At 41.5% G+C, this 23,301-nt stretch overlaps 1 protein-coding gene across 2 annotated transcripts in view; it reads right to left on the reverse strand.

Annotated features, from left to right (window-relative positions):
* Positions 1-23,301, reverse strand: part of ARHGAP42 (Rho GTPase activating protein 42) — a 596,304-nt gene that overhangs the window by 322,763 nt on the left and 250,240 nt on the right. For both annotated transcript variants that reach the window (XR_007772629.1, XM_050940918.1), the window contains exons 17-22: positions 22,507-22,612; positions 13,130-13,289; positions 12,180-12,324; positions 9,784-10,164; positions 6,405-6,561; positions 4,776-4,838 (exon numbers count right to left, since the gene is read on the reverse strand). Coding sequence is in view for 1 of the 2 variants with exons in the window: in XM_050940918.1 (XP_050796875.1) it covers positions 4,776-4,838; positions 6,405-6,561; positions 9,784-10,164; positions 12,180-12,324; positions 13,130-13,289; positions 22,507-22,612 (1,012 nt within the window). In the remaining variant the exon portion in view is untranslated. The remainder of the gene's footprint in view (positions 1-4,775; positions 4,839-6,404; positions 6,562-9,783; positions 10,165-12,179; positions 12,325-13,129; positions 13,290-22,506; positions 22,613-23,301) is intronic.

The raw sequence follows: 23,301 nt of genomic DNA on the forward strand, positions 1-23,301 counted from the left end.
TTTCCCAGACTAAAAAGTGACAAAGAGTCCTGTGGCACCTTACAGACTAACAACATAAGCTTTCGTGGGTGAATACTCACTTCGTCAGATGCATGCTTTTTACAGATCCAGACTAACACGGCTAACCCGCTGATACTATTTCCCAGACTGTAAGCTCTTCGAGGCAGGGACTATTTGTGTATTTTTGTACAACATCTATCACAACGGGGCCTCAATCCCCATTGGGGCTGCTGGGCAATACAGCAATATATGCATGAAGAAATAATCACTATGCTGCTTTTCTGTCATAGGTATTATACATCAGTGACAGGGATCAGATCCAGTTTGGAGCAAAGGGATATACCATGGCCTGATAGCTGGGTGCTCCACCAGATTGATAACTTATCCTTAAAGCTAGGTTTGAGGGAAAGGGAAAAGTAGCGAGGATGGGGAGGCAAAAATGCAGCTGGGACTGGAATGAGGGAGAGAGTTATCAAAATCTGAGTAAAGATCTGGGAATGGGCACATATTCTGCCTACCAAAATGCACTAATTTAGAACACTCGTTTTGTTGCTTTCTGAATAAAGAGATCTAATCAAACTGATACCACTGTGGATAGAGTGAATGGATAGCAAGCATGAAAAATCGGGACACTTTTTTTTTCCAGGGTGGGGAGTATAATTGCATATATAGGACAAAGCCCCTAATATCAGGACAGTCCCAATAATATTGGGACATCTGGTCACCCTAACTGTGGAAGACACACATTCCTGTACATCTGAAAACAGCGCACAGGTTTAAGATAAAGGAAGCAAGCAACAGAGGGGTGTTCATGGCAGGGGTACATTATAGCTGACTAAGCTAGGAGAAAGAGCTGAAAATGCTGTTTCTAGGAAGGGTATTAAGCATGTCCAGATCACAAGAGTGATAGTAAAGGAGACAATCGGCAGATACCTGTTGGAAAATGAAAGACGATGGGACTTGTGTTCCTAAATCACTGAGGTGCCTTTGAAAATGTCACCCATTGTGTAGATGACAATGTTTTGTTTCAGGCAGTAGACTCTACAAATCGCAGTGCAGCTATTTAAAGGCTGGATCCTGGATTGGGAAAAAGTAGTTGAAAATCTGGAAGCAAGGGACACTGGTGATTCCAGAGATTAATAATTGAATAGAGGCTTTCTTCTAGGCTGCTGGTTCTTCTTCAGCAGGACCAAAAGCTGTTACTATCTGACGATTGTTTGGTGGCCTACGTGAAACGAATTGTCAGGAATTGTCTAACTCCTTCCTCATGGACTCAATGGATACAGAGACTCATCCACTTTTAATCAGCCCCAGTGTAGGGATGACACCCTTGTGGGACTGCTGTGTGAGAAGCCTGAGGTGCTCTGCAGCTTGCTTGTAGAGTGCACGCTTTATTCTCTTGGGCTACCAAAAAGTGATGCTACACATAAGCACTACATTCAACAACATTTTATTTTTCACGTTCAAAATTGCTTCTGGTTGGTTGTTGTTTTTTTTTGAACTTTGTAACAATGGTGAGGAAATGGAAAAATCCCTGTTTTAGGTCCTGATCTTGGAAGTTGATCTGTGTGAGAAGACTTCTGGGGAACCCCACTGACTGGGGCCTGGGAATTGAGGTCTGTGTGTGCAGAGCAGCTTGTAGGGCCTCGTGGTGGAACATATTGGCCAAGTTTTACTTGGCAGACACAAATGTTAGAGACTGAATTACACATTGTATTGCAGCTTCATCTATAACAGAATGCACAGTGCCCCTTTAACACTGCAACATTTACATACATGAGCTAACAGTGTGGGCTCCTGTACTAACTTACAGAAGGACACTGGATCTCAAAGCTCAGATACCAAGCAATAGACACTCCAGAAACACCTCATATGGATGAATGGATGAATGGATGAAGGTGTCAGTAACACTGTAAAGACAGTTTACCATACTTTTACTGCTGGAATTTCCTGCATAAGTGTGTCTGTGTTTTCCCCCCTTCTCTGTTAAAATGATCCATATATTTGTATTTTTATGAATGCACATACCTTTTCTAGTAGGCTATTATGGAGAGATCAAGAAAATTTACTTGTGGGTGAGACAGGTCATATCTACCATGATTTCAGTGGAGCAAAGAGACAGAAGAAAGCTTTAAGGGCTCAGTTTGGCCCTCATGTGCATAGCATGCATTCGAGTTTAAGCAAGAACTGCTTCTGACTGCTCCCTTGCTGCGGAGGCTGGTCTGACTCAAACAGCACTGCAGTTAACAGCTGAACCACCTTTTATCTCTTCCTTCCTCATTCTGTCTGCTGACCTCTCATTCTCCTTTTCATTGTCACTAGTCTGCTTTCTTCTGAAGACTGGAGAGAGGGGCTATTAAGCCTGTCAAGCCTTTCCTCCTTTGCCATCTAACATCTGCCCTCCGCTCCCATTATGAAGCTGCACAGCTACCTTCTTCTTTGTCAGACTTTTGCTTCTCATGTGGTTTATACATAAGTACAGCAGAATGGGAGCTGAGGAGGGAGGAAGGGGAGCAACACAGTGGGAAGGAGGAGGAGCAGATTATGGTGGAGGTAGAGTGCCAGAGAACAGCAGATCAGGGCTCTATCGAGGCTCCCGCAGATTGTGTGCCACACAAAACAAGCATCTGTGCCCCACTTGATTCAGCCATGCTGCTGTCTCCTCCCTCCCTCCCTTACGTAACATCAAAAGGTCCTGGCAACTCAAACTGATCAGCTTTCTCTTGAATTGGTTCCTGCCACCTGCTAGGTAGCAGTTAGCTGTCAGACTTGGACTGTAAGTTACTAAGCATTTTGGTGCCTGCCTGCTTGCCAGTTTCACATCAGCCCCTACGGTTCCATGGATTATTGTTATTGGATGTTATATGTCTGTTACTCTATTGCTTGGAGGTCCCATTAGGCTCAGGGGCTTGTTGTTCTAAGTGCTACACAAAAAGGTGGCCGTGATTCCAGTCTCATAAATTAAAAGGCCAGAATGGACCGCTGTGATCATCCAGCCTGACCTCCTGTATAATACAGCCCATGGAAGTTTCCTGAATTAATTCATGTTTGAACTAGAGTATTTTTTCTTAAAAAACAGGGGATGGAGGATCACAGGGGCTGGATCACTTGATGATTACCTGTTCTGTTCATTCCCTCTGAGGCACCTGGCATTGGCCACTCTAGGAAGACAGGATACTGGGATAGATGGACGTTTGGTCTGACCCAGTATGGCCGTTCTTATGTAATCCAATACTGATTTTAAAATTGCCAGTGATGGAGAATCCATGACAATCTTTGGTAAACTGCTCCAATAATTAATTACCCTCACTGTTAAATATTTGCACCTTATTTCCAGTCTGAATTCATCTAGTTTCAATTTCCAGCCATTGCATCATGATATCTCTCTGTCTGCGAGACTGAAGAGTCCACTATCAAATTTTTGGTTTTCATGTTCCTCATTTTGTAACTTACAAACTGTCGTCAAGTCACCCTTTAACCTTCTCTTTAAGCTAAATGGATTGAGCTCTTGAAGTCTTACTACCTCAAAGTGCTTACAATAAAGACAAGGTACACAGCAAGGGTGGGGGGAAGTAAGATATAAAATATATACAGTTTTTATATACCTTTGATTTCTTTTAACTGTCTTGGGTTTGTAATTATGTAAGTAAGTGCTGCTCAGTCTTGCCAGCAAGCATTGGCTGATTTCTTATAAAATCATGGCAGAAGGGACATGAGTAAGGCTACAATTCTGTTACGGAGGTCACGGATTCCAGGACTTTCTGGGACCACTGTGACTTACCTCTTCTGAGGCAGGGCTGGAGCAGCTGTCAGCCTCGGGGCTGTTGGAGCAACACCCACCAGAACAGCTGACCGCTGGCCAGCCCCAGGGCCTCTAGAACAGCTGACTGGCGGCTAGCCCTGGAACTGCCAGAGCAGCAGTCTCTGGCCTGCCAGAGCAGTGGCTGGTGTTGGGTCAGCCCTCCTGGGGCTGGAGCAGCAGCAGTCAGCTCCTGCCACAGGAGCAGGTGCTAGTCTCCGTGGTGCTTTCTCTCCTCCCATGCCCTCCAAGTGTTTTTAGTAAAAGCCAGGGAGGGGTCTCTGGCTTCTGTAAATTTTTGTTTATTGCCTGCAACCTGTCCATGGCTTTTACTAAAAATAACTATGACAAAATCTTAGCCTTAGCCTTGAGCCATCTTCTGATGGTGCTTGAACATTCTCCTGGGGCTGGATCTGGAAATGCTTATTTGCCTCTAATTGAGCCCTTTGGTTGGGAAATGTATGGAAGCTCACAATGAAATGCAATTAAAAAGAAAAATAAAGCAGAATGGAAGGAAGAGGTTGGACAATATAGAGATGCTTCCACTTCCTAGAGGAACGCCATTCAAGGAACGGATGTCGGCTCTACTATAATTAAAGTGACAAGATGAAAACAAATCTCAACGACTGTGTAAACAACTAATGGAAACTGAAGCAAGGAAGCTGTGGTGGGAAGAAAAGTAACAAGCCTGATTATTTTTATCCAAAGCTAAAGTTTGGAAAGTGCGGTTTCACTAAGCCTACTGTCTTTGGCTTCTGTGCAGGTACTGTCGCAGCGGATGGAGAAAATCAACAGTCTAACTCTCTCTTTTTATGAGAGGTATAGAAAGGACGAGCCTGACAAATAGGGGCATGTTTGCATGGCAAGGGATGCTTCCTCAGAATGTACAAAGTATTGTTTCTCATTCCTCCACGTCAGTCTCTGAGAGCATATGGCCTTGATTTTTAACTAAAATTCAATTGTGTAGGGCACTTACCGTCCTGAAGAAGTTTGTTTAAGTGAACCAGCACTTTCGAACAACTGGGCTCTTGCGGCCACTCTGAAAATGGAGTTAAGAGGCATCTGGTTTTAAACTTGTCCCTTTCAATGAATTGCACAGAGTTATTTCAGTTTTAATAATCTAAGGCAGCAGTTCTCAAACTGTGGGTCGGGACCCCAAAGTGAGTTGCGATCCCATTTTAATGGGGTCGCCAGGGCTGGCATTAGACTTGCTGGGGCCTGGGTCCAAAGCTGAAGCCCAAGCCCTACCTCCTGGGGCTGAAGCCTGAGCCTGAGCCCCACTGCCTGGGGCCAAAGCCCGAAGGTTACAGCCTTGGGTGGCAGGGCTCAGGTTACAGGCCCCCAACCTGGGGCTGAAGCCCTCGGGCTTTGGCTTTGCTTCCCCACTTTCCCTCTTTTTCTGATTAGATCTGGGTAAAATTTTTCAGATGAAACTTTTCACCAATGAATGAAGATTCAGATTGACCAAAACATTTCACGGATGAATACTTGTTGATTTGTTCTGGCCAAAACAAAAGACAAACAGACAAAAACTTTTGGAAATGTCCGAACAAACCATTTCAACAATGCCACAGTGAAACATTTCGACTTTTCAGGCTACAGTCACAAGTGGATTTGGGCATCATTCACAAAGCCACCGGAGGAGGCGGCCATGGCAGTTGTGCTGCCCCTCGTTTATCACCTTTAACCTACAGGTTAGGGCACTCCCTTGGGATGATGGAAACCTAGGTTTGAATTCTTGCTCTGGAGTAGGGGTTTGAACCCAGGTCTCTCCCTCTAGAGTGACTGCCCTCACCACCAAGATATAGGGTATTTTGGGGTGGGCATCTCTCAATCTTTCCCACTAAAGCTGTTCTACTTTGCGCAAAATACTTGAATAGTCACTGGGAGAGTGAGAATGACTCTACAGCCCAGTGGCCAGGGCATTCCTATACCAAGGGGCACACCCAGGTTTCAGTCCCTGCTCTGTTGACTTCTTAATTATTTATACAAAGTGGAACAACTTCAACAGGAGAGACTGAAAGACCCCAGAACTAGAATAGCCTATAGTCTGGTGGTTAAAGCACTTACCTAGAAGGGGGGAAATTTGCATTCAAGTCACTGCTCCAAAACAGGGATTCAAAGCTGGGTCTCTCACATCCCATGTGAGTGCCCTAAACTCTGGGCTAAAGGTTATAAGGGGGGTATCACTCCCTTGTCCTCTGTTTCTGTGACTCTAGCCCTTCATTTCTTTGGCTTTTATTAACAACACATGAAATGAAATGTCTTGGTTCAACCCAAACCAATAAGCCAAAAATTCCAATAAATTTTGATTTCAGTTCAACCCAAAGCATTTTTTATTTTTCAGAACTGGCAATAAACCAAAAAATCCCTTATTCAGAGAGCTCTGCCACTGATTTCAATACACTTTGGGTAAGCCCCCATTTGCCTAATTTTCAGAGTTTATGAAGCTTATTCTCAAATTCTCAAAGATGACAATTTCATTTGATTTATCTGAGCAAATATTCATGAATACTTGTCCCATCATTCACCCGGCTCTATAGGATAGTTTGTATGGGAAACATAATGCAATACATCAAATCTCCACTAAGTCTTGATGACTTACACAGATCCTGGTCTCTGATAACCATTACTTGATGCAGTATCCAATCTCAATCTCCTGCACATTTTGGGTGGCAACTCAGGATTCAGTGGAGCCTTTGGTGTATCTTTGGCATCAATTGAGGCTAAGCTCTGTACAGATCCACTGCAACTTTTGTTACCTACAGGGAACAACCACAGTGCGGGGAACATAATAAGATACATAAGAAAGCAGGATTTTTAAAAAGAAATAAAATAGGTAGAGACAGTGCTTACTAAGAAAGAGAACAGACAGCCTATCAAGCAGAAAGGTAACTAGAAAAGCATCACTACCAAAAATGAAGAGAATAATATTAAAACTTTGAAGAAGGCGGAAAACTGTTATGCTGCACTGACGAATAGATAATACTTTTTCTGAACACTGATGATGCTAAAACTCCATTAGTAAAACACTACACAAGCCCGCCCCCGTCTGTTTAACACTAATAGTTCCCCCCCCAATAAGAACAGAACAAATAAACAAACAAACAAAAACAGGTTTATGAGGTTTTTGTAGATGAAAATTAAAACTTGTTTAAATGACTATTTTGTTACCATATCTTAATAAAATAAAACAAGCTTTGCATAGCTTGGATTCTATCTGACAGAAACAGAAGGCCCTAATGTAATATTATATAAATATTCAGTAGTAACGGCCAGGAAGCCTTCAAAAAAGATATGTCATTGTACCTGTTTTGTTTTTATATATGACTTTCACAGGTTTCTAATAGAATAATAATAATAAATAATAATAATAATAATAATAATAATACAGTGCTTCACATTTTCAAAGCACTGTATAAAAACTAATACATTTCATATACTTCTTGCAAGGCAGCTAGATTTTACTTAATAAAGGCTCCAATTTCTAGATGAGGAAACAATTACTCTAGTTGATCTATTTATTTGTACTGAAGTAGCACTTAGGAGCCCTGCATAACTTCATTGTGCTAAGCACTGTACAAATCTACACAGCAGATCAGTGAAAGAGCTAGAGGTAGAACTCAGGGATTTCTGGTTCCAAATCTCATGCTCAATCCATCAGAATTTATTGTCTCAATGATTGTGTTAACCTTAGTAATCCACAGCATACATAAATTGACTTCTTTTGGTATCTATTTTTAAGGGCAATGCCCAGTCAATTATTAAGGTATTGTGAAATCATCTTGTGATGGACTGGACTCAGTTTCTGGATTCCAAAACAGGAGAAGTGGCCAAAAATCTCTTCTTTCATCCCATGTGTGCACACAGACATGTTCAGCCACACCTTTGTAACCTACTGGCTAGATTACAAACTATACTTGAACATAAGAATGGCCATACTGGGTCAGACCAAAGGTCCATCTAGCCCACTATCTTGTCTTCCAACAGTGGCCAATGCCAGGTGCCCCATAGGGAATGAACAGAACAGGTAATCATCAAGTGATCCATCCATTGTTGCCCATTCCCAGCTTCTGGCAAACGGAGACAGGGACACCATCCCTGTCCATCCTGGCTAACAGCCATTGATGGACCTACCCTCTATGAGCTTATCTAGTTCTTTTTTTAACTCTGTTATAGTCTGGGTCTTCACAACAAACTCTGGCAAGGAGTTCCACAGGTTGACTGTGCCTTGTCTGAAGAAATACTTCCTTTTGTTTGTTTAAAACCTGCTACCAATTAATTTCATTTGCCCCTAGTTCTTGTGTTATGAGAAGGAAGAAATAACACTTCCTTATTTACTTTCTCCACACGAGTCATAATTTTATAGATCTTTATCATATCCCCCCTTAGTCATCTTTTTTCCAAGCTGAAAAATCTCAGTTTTATTAATCGCTCCTCATATGGCAGCCGCTCCATACCCATAATAATTTTTGTTGCCCTTTTCTGAATCTTTTTCAATTCCAATATATTTTTTTTGAGATGGGGTAACCACATCTGCACACAGTATTCAAGATGTGGGTGTACCATGGATTTATATAGAGGCAATATGATATTTTCTGTTTTATTATCAATCCCTTTCTTAATGATTCCCAACATTCTGTTCGTTTTTTTGACCGCCGCTGCAGATTGAGTGGATGTTTTCAGAGAACTATCCAACATGACTCCAAGATCTCTTTCTTGAGTGGTAACAGCTAATTTAGACCCCATAATTTACACATATAGTTGGGATTATGTTTTCCAATGTGCATTACTTTGCATTTATCAATATTGAATTTCATCTGACATTTTGTTGCCCAGTCACCCAGTTTTGAGAGATCCTTTTGTAGTTCTTTGCACTCTGCCTGGGACTTAATTACCTTGAATACTTTTGTATCATCTGCAAATTTTGCCACCTCACTGTTTACCCCTTTTTCGAGATCATTTCTGAATATGTTGAATAGGACTGGCCCCAGCACAGACCCCTGGGGGACACCACTATTTACTTCTCTTCATTCTGAAAACTGATAATTTATTCCTACCCTTTGTTTCCTATTTTCTAACCAGTTACCAATCCATGAGTGAACCTTCCCTTTTATCCCATAACAGCTTACTTTGCTTAAGAGCCTTTGGTGAGGGACCTTGTCAAAGGCTTTCTGAACATCTAAATACACTATATCCACTGGTTTCCCCTTGTCCACATACTTGCTGACCCCCTTTTGGGGCCACTTAAAGAAATGCCATCTTCTAAGTAGGACACATTGACTAGAGCACATTACAACAGCGCTTAGCCTTCTGCATCACTTGACAATTCACCTTGCAATTCAAGGTACTGGTAGTCATGATCTCGGATCCAGTTATTATAGAAACAGTCTCGACCTCTTATGAGATGCAGCTGAAAATAAAGCGAGCATATAGCCTGAAGCGGTGAAAGAGAGGGTGCTGGGGACTGGGTGTTCTCAGCCCAGAGCCCTATGGACTTGAATTCAAACCCCAAGTCTTGTCACCTTTAATCATGATGCAAGACTCATCTCTGAGAGTGCTGAATCCTGGCTAGCTACTCCGGCCCTACATGTAACTAAGCAGTGCTGGGTGAGGTGAGACCACTGTTCCAAGTTGTGAGGAGGGGTGATGCCTTCTAAACTATGCAAAGGGCACAAATGAAGGGCACAAAATTGCTCAAAAAATGTCTGAACAACAAAAGAACACGGTGGAAAGATTCCAAAGCAAATGAGCAAAATCAATTATTTTCAATAGCCTTTTGATTAACTTAATTTTTTCTGGTGCATCGTGTCAAGCTCAGTGGTTTGCACATTGGCCTGTTAAACCCAGGGTTGTGAGTTCAATCCTTGAGAGGGCCATATGGGGAACTGGGGTAAAAATGTGGGGATTGGTCCTGCTTTGAGTAGGGGGTTGGACTAGGTCTCTTCCAACTCTATGATTCTAACACAACATATAGGACCTACCTTCTGCTGAAGGGATTGATCTGAGGGAGGAAGTTGCAGACCTTTTCAGCCCAGACAGACCATAAAGCCCTTTTTTGGTCAGATCTATTGGTGGAGATGTATTCTCTGGGCTAGTGACAGAAGCTACACTTTGACAGTCTGACTCCACATCTGTTTTTGTCGCATCCTCCTTAGAGGAGGATTCTGGACTTGTGGTCCAGAGGCCTGAGCTCTTCTGTCCATTGGAAGAAGGTGGAGATGCAATCCATGGAATTCCTCCCGATTTCTCCCTTGGTTGGGATGAGGCGGATTTTGTGGTGCTGTTTTGTTCTGACGAATGAGATGAGAGTGATTCTATGCTGCCCATCGGGGTGCTGTCTGGACTACTACTGTATGAATCACCTGAAGAGGAGTGGGGAAAAAGAAGAAAAATGACATTTTGTGTGTAAATTACACTTTCTAAAAGTGTCCATTTCCCTAATGCATATGTGGCCCCTGAAGCCTTCAATAATCAGCAAACTCGTTAGTATATGGCTTTTGCAGGTAACAGTTCTCCAAAGAGAATGAGTATTTGATTAATTTGCATTTCAATGGGGCAGTTGTTTTATGCCCCTCTTCTATGTGAAGGATGCAGTAACATATTCCTCTGATGGCTTGCTCCAGCCATAGGCTACCATGACAATTCATGTGACTCAGACTGATGCCAAAGTCTCTGGTTCTATTGTTTTGCAGCAACTACTTGTACTATTTTATTTTAGTTTGAGCTTTCGAGTCTCTTTACAGATTGAAGCCCTGGAAACTTTCTACTTCTGGCTCCTTATTCTTCAACCCCACTGCTGAAGACTCAGGAGATATGGCTCTTGGATCCTGGGATTAACAGAAGCAGGAGGTTCATCTTTGCCTCTGTGGACCCAGCTCTCAGAATGCATTCCTACTTAACCTGAAAATGACCCAGGAATTAGGTCTCATTAAAGCAAGTTACAGTCATCTTTATTGGGCACAATGTGTTAATTTTAGATATAGCTGAACTGCTTTAAGAATGAGAAGGGACCTCTGGAAATAGTGGAACTTCTCTACACAAGGGGTAGGGTGGAAGCTGTCCATGGGCTGATGTATCCTCTGCACATGAAGATCAGTTCCATATGGGCTTGTTACACATCAGTGCACTGTAGGGACCACCTAATTCTTTATTAAACAAAGGCCACTGAAAGTTACTTTAGCCAGTAGGCTGGAGTAGAAGCTAAGAAGCTCCACGTCTTAGTGGTGATTCCTAACTGACACTTTGCTTGCCATCTGTGCAAGCAGACACCCAGATAGAGTGCACAGGTTTGGTGTCTGCACACGTTAGGAACACACAAGCATCTGCATGTATCTAATTTTGAAAAGTTGATGCTAGGTACCCACGCACTCCCCTTCTTTGGAGACTTGTACAACAACTAGGCACAAAAAAACCCCATTCATTTACAACTTTATCTATGAATTTACTTTTTTATGCCAGTAATATAAAGGCTCCTTGAGAAGCCATGGGACCTAAAACTTCATTTGGAATCAATTTCACACCAGTGGAGATGCTAACATTTAGCAGATTAAATTCAATCTTGGCTACAATTTGAACTGAAGTTCAACCCCTCCTAATGGTAATATAAGAAAACAAAAAAGTGTGCAATAATGAATAAAGAGGGATCTTTTATTTAAGTATATATGAAAATGAAGAGTCACTTTAGGTGGCAATTTACTGCAAAAAACCCCCCCTCTACTTTTAATTATAAATCCACATAGAGGACTAGGTTTAAAGTTCAATCTCCATGCCATTCAGTGCTTGGCCTTTTTGTTAAGATTGCCAACATGGGTGTCAATTAACAACAGCTGTGTCGTGGTTTTGGTGGTATAGACAGCTGTCTACCGGGACATAGACAGAGACCACATAATTCATTTCACACACACGGAAGAGCGGTCTAATAGTAACAGCTTTTGGCCAAGACTAACTTCAACTGGATTGACCTAATTATTGATGGGGTGAAATGCTCTATTATACCATTTCCAATCTTAAAGATCTTATTAAAAGCAAACAAAGTGAAACTTGTATTCTTCTTAGCATTTTACCGTCTGGAGCAGGTCATTTCAAATCACTTGGGGGTTAGTTTGGAATAACAAGTGTACCACAATGTATTTTCAAACACTTTATGCCACACAAGAACTGCTTGACAGAACATGCTGTGAAAGGAGCAAGGAAAGCACTCATTCAGCAACACTGATGTCTGCTCGCTTTATTGTTACTTTTTATAGAACCACTGCAAATAAGCATCCAATGTGCTTGGTGCACAGCAATTACCGTTGCCTACTAATTAACAACCAGGAGAACTAAAGAACAAGACATGAACAGAGAGGTAAATAGCTAACAGTATGAATAAACTTACTATCATGGTCTGCCAGGCATGGGGTATATCTTCCTTTGGGTTTGCGTGAGCCTGTTGAGAGGCATATTGCTCTTGTTCTTCTGGAAGTTGAACGGGACTGAGGCTGGGGAAGAGGAATGTTGGGGTCTGGTGCAGTGTGAAATATCTATAAGCACAAAATAATCACAATTGATAACTTACATTTTCTTTAAAGCTATGATTAACAATCTGCTCATTTTACCCAGTTACACTTGCACCTGATAGGTTTGTTGTATATAAACAAAAGGTCAATAGGAATTTTTGTATTAAAGGTCACTGAAGACAGATTTTTGTTTTGATTTAATTTTGCACTAAGAACTACAGCACTGGATAGGTGCATCAAAATATGCACGTGAAACTGACAGATACAAGACTATAAAAAAATGAACTGAACTAGTTTACTTTCAATATTCCTATTAAGAGAAATAAAGTAAACAGAGCACAAATGGTGGAAAATACAACAGATGTTCAACATTGCTCCCATTCCAGTAACCCAATGTACTATTAGTAACAAGACAAGAGAGTTGGATTTTCAAAAATCATGATTTTTCACCTGAAAATGTCCTTTGGTCTAGTGCTAACATTGGATGGTGTAAGGGAAAAGTTGGGGGCAGGGTCATAGCCATGTGTTTGCTCAGCCTGCTTCTAGCCAAGAGGAGGGACTACACTTTCCAGTGAGATTCTTGCCAGCTCCTGCACAAGCCTGGGTGGTTACTCCTTGTGCTTACGCCTTTCATATCCCCAAAACAGTTAGCCAGAATATGGCCCATAGCTTTGATTAAGAAGGAAACATTCCATCTGAATTCAGCAGACTCTTTTCTTATTTGTAGGAATTTGCTGAAGGTAGTGAATAGGAGATCCGGTAGCATGTTTAATTCCAGTTGCATCACAAATTATATTAAAGTAAAAGGTTCCAGATGAAGTTCTTTTACCTTTTCATAATGCTCTATCAAAATTTCCACTACAATATTCTGGAACTTAATGTTCATCATAGCAGCCACGGTTTCCTCCTGTGCTCTCATCAGAGTCGGACCAAAGATAACACCAAGGTTGGAGACGGTCATGAGATTTTGTTGACTGTGTAATGAAACCCTGCAAAGGAATTAGAAAAGAAAAAAAAGGCTAATTAAATATTCCCTAAATATTGTGCTTATCTCCCATTCCAATAAGGCATCTGACATCACAGAAGTGGACTTTTTTTTGTTTGTTCATCAGCTCAAGTTTCCCTTTTGAAAATAATGTTAACTTTGTATGTGAAAACTTTGCCCCAGAAGCTGGAAAATATTTTTTTTTCTTATTGTAAAGCATGACCACCACATGAATTGCACATAAATGATTCACACAGTAGAGATGATGCAGACAGGCCAATGTTGACGACATCCGCAGGTGGACAAAGACGCCTATGCTGGACAGAGATTAAAACTTGGTCTGTACATCCAAGAGAGCAACTGTGCAGTTACTTCAGCGACCACAGTAGTTTTCCAAACAGCGAATGTTCAGACACAAATGTATGTATCTATATAAGGCACTGATATGGCCACTGCCACAGAATAACAGTGGAGATAGTAACTCCATTTATGACAGTGTCATTTGTTGGGAATCGTGTCCCATGAATGCAGACTCCTGGTCAGTGAAAAACCCTGGAATCATGAACTTTCCCAGTGAAGCCCACATGGACATTCATAAATCAACCTCTGTGGTCTATGAAGGCCTGCATAACAATTGAGTAGTACCCCCTCTGGTTTATGTACTCATGTGGTCCCTGAGGAGGGAAAACTATTGGCATATGTGTCCCAGTTTGGAAACCCCATTCTCTCAAAGCTGGCAATTACTTCAGAAGTATTTTTTATGCTTGCCACTTTGGGATAAACCATACTGCCTGATTGTCTCAGAAACCACTTTTACCCAGAGTTGACTTCTCAACACCAAACTGATTGGCAATGGACCTGTAGCAGTCTGGAGCAGCCAGCTTCCAAATGATTATAGCAACCTTCTCTAAGCAAGGATGCCCTTATGCGTGTGTCTTTATGCTGGAGGTTCAAAGTTAAGCTGCTCACAAAGCTCCAGAAATGTAGTTTTCTTCATGCTAAAGCTCTGGACCCACTGCTGTTCATCCCAGGTCTGCATGGTGATACGATCCCACCAGTCTGTGCTTGGTGCCCTGCTCCAGAAATGCCAGTCCATGTAAGGGACATCGGCGGCTATACCTAGTGTTATGAACAGCATCAGCCAATGCAAATCTGCCATGCCTGGGCAGATGCCTGGACTCCTCCTCTACCTCCTGCTTCATCATAAGCTCTATCAGGTGTCTTTGGTGGGTCAGAAAATGCCACCAAAGTGTCCACCAGCATCTCATGGAAGCTCTGCCAGTTTCCTGATACAAGAGTGAAACTGCAAGCAAGAGAAGTTCTTCAAAGGGTGCCTCCCTCCATGTTGCTGGCTCCGGTAGTTGGTGCATAAACCAAAATGACTGCTCAGCAGGCTATACTGGTGGGCTGTTCAAACTTCCTGTAACATGCAGGATGGGCAGTAAAGATTGCCCACAGTGCACCATGGCCAAAGGTCTAGAAGCTATTCAAATCAGGGAAGCAGCATTTTGACAATGAGCCACAGTACTGTGTCTTTCTGTAATACACTCGGACAGGCATTATTTAGCTGCCACCTTGAATGACCCTTGTAATGAGTCCTGCCTGAGAATAAATTGTAATCTCCAGATGTGCTAAGTTCTGTTGCAATCCTTGTGTGTAGGACACAAATAAAGAATTATTGTATTTGTAAGAATAAATTTTTATTAAACAGCAATACATAGATTAACATTTCTTACAAGGGACCTGATCCTCTCTGAAATGAGGATTGCATAGCTGAGAGGTGGAGTGCAAGGCGAATTACCACGGGCCAGGAACATGTGAAGAATGCGTGTGGGGAGTTTGGGCAGGGCATGGAACACGGTTCTGTGTGGGCTCCAGGGGGAGTTGAGCACAGATGTGTTCTGAATGCAGGGCAATCTCTATTTGGTCTTCCATGAGACCAAAGCATCTCTATTTGGTCTTCCATGAGCTTTATCATCTGCTCCTGAGCCTCCATTATCCACTCCTGCCCTGTCTTATCTCCCGGCTACCCACTTTTAGTTTTTAATTTATTGTCTCCATGCTCTGTGCTCGCTATCAGCATGATCAGATGATTGCAGCACTTCCTCGTTCACCTCTTTATCTGATGGAGGTGCTCTGCCAGTGTGTAGGAGCTGGCCCTCAAGGGCACATCTGCAGAAACAAAAGAAACAATACACTGAGGGTGACCAAAGATGCAAAGGTGAATCTCCTGCAAGCATGTGGCTTCAGACCAGGTCTGTATGCTGCTCGCCTGCTTTGGTTCCTGCAGAAGTAATTACTGATTGGTGCAGCAAAGTTTCCTACAACAAGGAAAGAAACAAAGCAGCTCTGCCAAGAAACCTTCGGCAGAGGTTTGCAGAGTACCTTCAGGAAAGTTTTCTAGAGATCTCTATGGAGGATTCCTGGGAGATCTTGCCGTGCATTAACAAACTTTTCCGCAGGGTTCCCACTGCATAGCTGCACACGAGAATGCAAAGCAGGTACAAACAGTTCCTAGTGTAGTTAATTTCTATCCCTTCTCCAACGTGCACCATATTACAAAATAAAGTACACATGGACTTCATGTAACCGTGCGCTTACTAAGAAAAATGAGTACTTACTGGAGTTCCCCTCTCCTGCTTCAGGAACGCCACAGGCAGACTGCTGCTGGGACTGACTAGACCTCTCTGGAGTCAAAGAGAGGTCCTGGCTTGCCACTGGATGAGCTTGTCGTCTGTCCCACATCCTCCTCCAACTCAACCTCCTTGTCCATCACTTTGTACTCAGGGTTGATTCTACTGGTTACTGCCTCCAGTCCCCCAAAAGTATCCACGGGGCTCTTGGCGATGGAGTTTGGGCTGCTGCCAAGGCTGGTGTGCTCCTTTTAAAGGTGACATGTTTTTGGCACCGTACCAGAGTGATGGTTGGCCTCCCTTGCCTTCTGGTACACCTGCCTCAGCTCCTTGATCATACCATGGCACTCTTGCATGTCCCCTTCATGTTCCTTCCCATCCATGCTACAAGCAATCTGCTCGTAAGTGTGAAAATTCCTATGGCTGGATCAGAGCTGTGACTACACCGCCTCCTTTCCCCACAGACCCAACAGATCCAGCAACTCTGGTATACTCCAGGAAGGAGCGCATTTGCTGCAAAAAGCCAGCATGGTCAGCTGGGAAGATGTGATGTGAGCTGTCTACCCCAAGCAAACAGGAAGTGGATTTTCAAAAATTCCCGGGACATTAAATCCAATCTACGTTGGCAGCCAGTATCAAGTCCAGTCCCCTGCATTCATGGCAGGACTAAGTATTATCTAGACCACGCCTGACACGTGTTTGTCCAATCTAGGTTGGCAGCTGGTATCAAGCGGAGTGCCCCAAGGGTTGGACCTGGTGCCGATTTTGTTCAATAACTTCATTAATGATCTGGAGGATGGCGTGGACTGCACTCTCAGCAAGTTTGCAGATGACATTAAACTGGGAGGAGTGGTAGATACATTGGAGGGCAGGGATAGGACACAGAAGGACCTAGACAAATTAGAGGATTGGGACAAAAGAAACCTGATGAGGTTCACCAAGGACATGTGCAGAGTCCTGCACTTAGGATGGAAGAATCCCATGCACTGCTACAGACTACGGACCGAATGGCTAGGCAGCAGTTCTGCAGAAAAGGAGCTAGGGGATACAGTGGACGAAAAGCTGGATATGAGTCAACAGTATGCCCTTGCTGCCAAGAAGGCTAATGGCATTTTGGGCTGTATAAGTAGGGGCATTGCCAGCAGATTGAGGGACGTGATCATTCCCCTCTATTTGACAGTGGTGAGGCCTCATCTGGAGTAGTGTGGGGCCCTGTGTCGGGTTTTGGGCCCCACACTACAAGAAGGATGTGGAAAAATTGAGAAGAGTCCAACAGAGGGCAACAAAAATAATTAGGGGGCTGGAGCACATGACTTATGGGGAGAGGCTGACGGAACTGGGATTGTTTAGTCTGCAGAAGAGAAGAACAAGGGGGGATTTGATAGCTGCTTTCAACTACCTGAAAAGGGGGGTTCCAAAGAGGATGGCTCTAGACTGTTCTCAGTGGTAGCAGATGACAGAACAAGGAGTAATGGTCTCAAGTTGCAGTGGGGGAGGTTTAGGTTGGATATTAGGAAAAACTTTTTCACTAGAAGGGTGGGTGAAGCACTGGAATGGGTTACCTAGGGAGGTGATGGAATCTCCTTCCTTAGAGGTTTTTAAGGTCAGGCTTGAAAAGCCCTGGCTGGGATGATTTAGTTTGCGTTGGTCCTGCTTTGAGCAGGGGGTTGGATTAGATGACCTCATGAGGTCTCTTTCAACCTTAATCTGCCATGATTCTATGAAAATCCACTGTTCTATAACATAAATATGTTGTAAATATGAGAGCCCTCCAAGTATCATATGTCATATCACTGCAAATAATAAAAGGTGCCAAAAGCTCATAATTTGGGAAATGTTGCTTGTACCCTGTGTCCTGTCAAAACAATTACTTCCTCCAATGTCACAGTCAGCTGATGTGACATGGTTTTCATGACATAGCTTCAGAGGCTGAGGAGAGCCAGTATTTCTCAGTACACATGGATGAAACTACAGATGTGTCTTCCTCTGACCAACTTTTTACATTTGTCCAAGATGCGTGAGAAGAATTCATACATGAGGATTGCCTCTTTTGCTGTGTACAGATATGGGCTACAGGAGGAAAAAAAAATCTTTGAAGCTTTCCAACAAGCAGTTCTTGGCAGTTGGGCTGGACTAGTATTTGACTGATAGTATTTGAGCTATGACAGGACAAAACGGTGGCCTTGTGACTAGAATCTAGTTGATTCTATGCCCCATGCATTTGGGAATATTATTCAATTCACAGGAAAGCTGGAGTGGCAAAGAGGACGTCAGTGGAATTGCAGAAGGTACCTGATGAGTCTATAAAGTTGTGAACTGTATTAAATTTAAGCCCAGTGCATGCCTCTTTGCTATTTTATGTGACGGAGCAGGCACTCAACACTGACAGCTCCTCTTCTGCTCTGAAGTTCACTGGCTTTCATGGAGTAAATTTTGAATTACTTGTCTCAGCTCAGAGAAGAAATAAAGGTTTTCCATCGTGAATGTGGCTCTTCCTTTGCAGAATACTTCCCTGATCAGCCTAGACTTGCTCTGAATGCTTTTTTCCAGGAGCAGAATATAACTTAGGTTATTAACCAGAGGGTTGTGAACAGGGAGTTGTGGGTCGTGGTATAGACCACTGATTTTCTTCTTCAATGCTTAGCCAGACAGTTGGCCATAGCAATCGTTTGCCATTTGGTCCGTTCCTGTGCAACCACAAAGGCTTGACGGCCTGAGAGTCCAACATTGGATCTTGTCCACATTAAATGAAAATGTGGCATGCATTAAATAGGTTACTAAAATGAAAATACACTGCAGTATGACAACTGTATTTGTTTATCCACAAAGGCCCCAAATCCTGCACTGATTTATGATCACGCTTGACTATGCCCTGAACACAATGGGATTACTCAAATGTGCTAAATAAAGTAAGAGTGTAAATCTTTGCAGGATAGGGGCCTCACAGCCATGAAATATCTTTCTAAAAACAAATGATCTAGAGATCAGTCACAAGGTATGGGATTGATACAGGAATTAATAGGTGAATTTTTTTTGCCTGTGTTGTACATAAGGTCAGGTTCCTTCTGACTTTAAAACCTGTTAGTCCATATTCCGTGTTCTGTTTTTCATTAACCCACACTGTCCACTGTTTCTCTTTTACTCTAACAACTGACATACTGATTACTTTGTAAGTTTTTCTACAAATTTACCAGATAGTGTAGTAAAAAACTCTTGCCAGTAATTCTCAGTGTCCTTCCCCCACTCCTTTTCTCTCTTCATTAATAAGAATGTTTGCCGGATATATGTCAGAACCTCTCAAACTCTTACAAATATTTACCACTGGTTCCAATGCTACAGTTCTCCTATTGTCATAGCCTATTCAGTAATTTCTAGAGAATCTTGCTGAGCCTTGCTAAACTGAATAGAATCAGTTGTCGTGGAATTAACTTCTTTCTTCCTCATTCTGCTTTATGATCTCTCCCTGTCATTGTTATCTGATATTGCACTAAACACTCTATTACTATGATCATTTCTAGAGATGACAAACAACATTTTAGCTGCCTCTTTAGTGTATTTACTCTTAGTCCCTGATATTCTGCAGACCCTATCATTTGTGAGCAGCAAGATTCATCCACAAAAGCTTTAAAATATAAGTTAAAACAAACAACCCCTCCTAATTTTCTTCTAATCCACAAACTACCTCTGAGAGCTTTCCATTAATCAAGGTCATGTGACGAGTTTGATACTTTCACCTTTTGAAGTAAAATCACTTGCCCCTTCCATACTCTATTTGTTTTTAAAGCATTATATAAAAACTAACTAAACTAATCCTCAGAGCACCATTGTCTGGTAGGCAAGTACCATAACAAAGGTGGTACATGGTATGTAACAAACCATCCCCATTACAAAGATGGGAAAACTGAGGTGGAAATATTAAATGACTTTCCACAGGTCACAGAGGGAATCTGTCAGAAGCAGGATCAAATCTCAGGAGTTGCTGGCTCCCAATCCTGGGCATAGATCCCATAACCTCTCTCATTCTGATTGTTGAGCGGTTAGTACTAGGTACGTATAGTAGTGAGTGGATAACAGAATTCTATGGGGCACAGAAGAGAATGGGATGACCGGAGGAGTGAGTCTGTGAATACAAAAAATATTCCCTTTCCATTTCAAACGGCAGAGTTTGATGCCTCATCTACCAGTAAAAAATAGGATTAATTTCTTTGGATTAATGATAACCAGATAAAAATGTAGGAATATAAATGCCTTCCACTGTACACAGCTTCTATTTTACCTAATTAAGAGTAGGTTAAAACATCTCAGATTTCAGTTTAAGTAACAATTCTGGTAGACAGATGCTCATTTGAGGCCCAAACCATGAAAATGAGTTCTTTTTTAGAAGCACAAGTTACTGTCCTGCACAAAAAGTTCTAAGGTCTTTTAAATAACCTATATGATCTGAAAATATAGACTATAGAACACAAAGAGCAATATTTGCACTATACTTGGGTTTCCTTGGTGACAAATTGGTTCATTTAGTTAATAAATGGAATGATGTATTTAATATTATTCTGACAATAAATGACTAGGCAGAAATTTGGATATAGCATCAAAGGCTCACTCTGTTGCAAAAGGAAAGGAAAAAAAAGAATTGCTGTTCAGAATGCTTGTAATATGGAACATTTTGATAACCAATTTTCTCTTCACTAGTCCTGCTTTTGCTGGGGTATTGAATGGATACAGACTCACATAATCATACATTTCAGGAGGCTGCATGCCTCATTCATCAAGGCACAATTGCTTCCTCCTGGAAATCTCGCTCTTTGCTGTATCACAGGTAACAGTACATTTTGGATATTACCAATTTGCAGACGCCTGGCTACCTGTATTCTGGAAGTGTGGAGTTATTAAAGTACATTATGAAATTATCTGTATTTTCAAGGAGGCAAATGTGTAATTTGCATGGGAAGCTTTTCAAAGAGTGAAATACTTCTTTTGTTTTTTTGCAGATAATGTCAAGTCTCTATTGTTTGCCTGTTTGCTAATACATTATGATATATTTACATATCATCTTAACTGTGCACGCTCCTTTTCAAAGGTTCTCTTTTTCTTAAAAAACAAAACAAAACAAAACTGTCTATGTCCCAAAGAGCATGAAATCTGGGATTAGATAAATATATGCAGATAGATACAGGGAAGAGGGATAGGGAAAGGAAGTGCACAGATTAAAACAATTAAAATAGTGTGACTTATATTACATAGCCAGCAAATCATACAGTGTGGGTTTTTTTTTTAATAGAAGCAAGAGTGCACGCTGGAGGGAAAAATATAAATTATTCATTTATCTTAAAGGGTTCTAAATTAACTATCAACTCAGGAGAGGGGTCTGGGCATCATTGTGGATGGTTCAATGGAAACCTCAGCTCAGTGTGCAGCTGAGGTGAACAAAACAAAAAAGATATTTGGACACATAAGGAATGGGATGGAAAATAATCTAATGCCTTTATATAAGCCAATGGTATTGCCTCAGCTGGAATACTATGTAAAGTACTCATCACCTTATCTCAAAAAGGATAGTTCAGAACTGGAAGGTGTTCAAAAAGAGCAACAAAAATGATAAAGGGCCTGGAAAAACTATCATCGGCAGAGAGATTGAAAAGATTGGGTTTACTTTAGAAAGGAGATGAGTACGAGAAATACACAAAATAATGAATGGTCTAGATAGAGTAGAACAGGAATTTATATCTTCCTTATCTCACAACATAAGAACAAAGGGACAGTCAATGAAATTAAAGGGTGGCAGATTCAAAATTGATAAAAGGAAAGTTTTTCACACAAGGCATAATTAGACTGTGGTACTCATTGCTACATGAAGTTGCTGATGACAAGTATTTAGCAAGGTTCAAGAAGAGACTGGGAATTTATATATAGCTATCAAGAATAACCAGAGTTGTTATAATTAATAATAAATATTTTGGAAAGAATATAAAAATCTCATTCTTCTGGATAAAGCCAATGTCTATCCATTAGAGATTAGAGTGTGAGATCTCATTTGGGGTGTGGGGTGGAGGGGGAAACACACAGATTTTTTTCACATCTGCTATGCCAGCGTTCTTTAACTTTCTTCTGAAGCATCTGGTATTAACCACTGACTGAGACAGGGTAAAGGTCATCAGTTATGGATCAGTTATATATATTACATGAACATTCTGGGAATTGTACTTCATATAAACTCAGCTAAAACAATGGGTGAAATCATAAGGACAGCTTTGGTCATCAATTCAATTTCATTAGTGTTAATTCATGCTCTGAGAGCAGGATTGAGAACAGTTATCTGAATTAGTCCCATTTAATAAATACAATTACTTTCTGGGAACCTCCAGGGCTCTGAGTTATGATCCTATTTCTAGCTGGCAGTTCTCTTGTCACAAAATTTTGTCCTGCATTTTACAATTTAAACCTGATCTAATTTTCAAGTACTTATCCTCTCAGGTAAAAAAACCCAACAAACTTGAATAGCCAAAATTGACAAACAAAAAGGGGGGGAAAGAAGCCCACATCCAAGTCCATGCCCCCAAACACCAGACAAAAATAATGGTGGATTACTTGACCAAATGCTTGATTAGGATGTCCAGCATCTCTCTGTTTTTCTCTGGTAATTTATGAACAAGTGCATGTACTGCCTCAACTCTGTAGTTTTGGTCATCAGATTCTGTTAAATAAAAATAAGGAGAATGTTATTAAATTAAGGTGCACCCAAAGATGTGTGTAAGGATGATGCTAATAACACTAGACTAGGGTACACTAAACATTACAGCAAGGCAAACCATCAATCTGCTGTTAAAATTGCCTTCCAAAAATCTGAGAACAATTCAGGTATGTTTATCACATGAACATTTTGGGAATTGTACTTCAAACAAAGTTAGTTAATACAATGGGTGAAATCCTGAAGTCATCAGGAGTTTTGCCACTGATTTCAACAGAGCCAGGATTTGATCCAATGGTCTTTAACAGCATTTCCTCTTATGGTGGTTTGAGGAGAGATGAGGATAATGAGCACTTTATGTATTTGTAAGTATCAGAAAAAAATCCAAATAATTAATGTTGCACAGGCACAGAACCTTAATTCTAGCATTTATTAACTTTCGAGTGCTTGACTTTTGAACTTTAATATTCTTTTAACAGAGATTGTGTGTGTGTGTGTGGAAGAGGGAGGGAGAGAGAATATTATGTACATACATACTTCGATTTTGAATTTCTCAGGGCAGGAACTGTCTTTTTGTTATGTTAGTACAGAACCCAGCACAGTGAGCCTGGGCCTTATGATTCGGGCCACTTGGTGCTAATGCACTACAAATACATAATAATGTCCACGTATGTATAATTTAATATCTCTTGAAA

This window comes from Gopherus flavomarginatus, chromosome 1, assembly GCF_025201925.1.
Source record: "Gopherus flavomarginatus isolate rGopFla2 chromosome 1, rGopFla2.mat.asm, whole genome shotgun sequence".
Taxonomy (NCBI): Eukaryota; Metazoa; Chordata; order Testudines; family Testudinidae; genus Gopherus; species Gopherus flavomarginatus.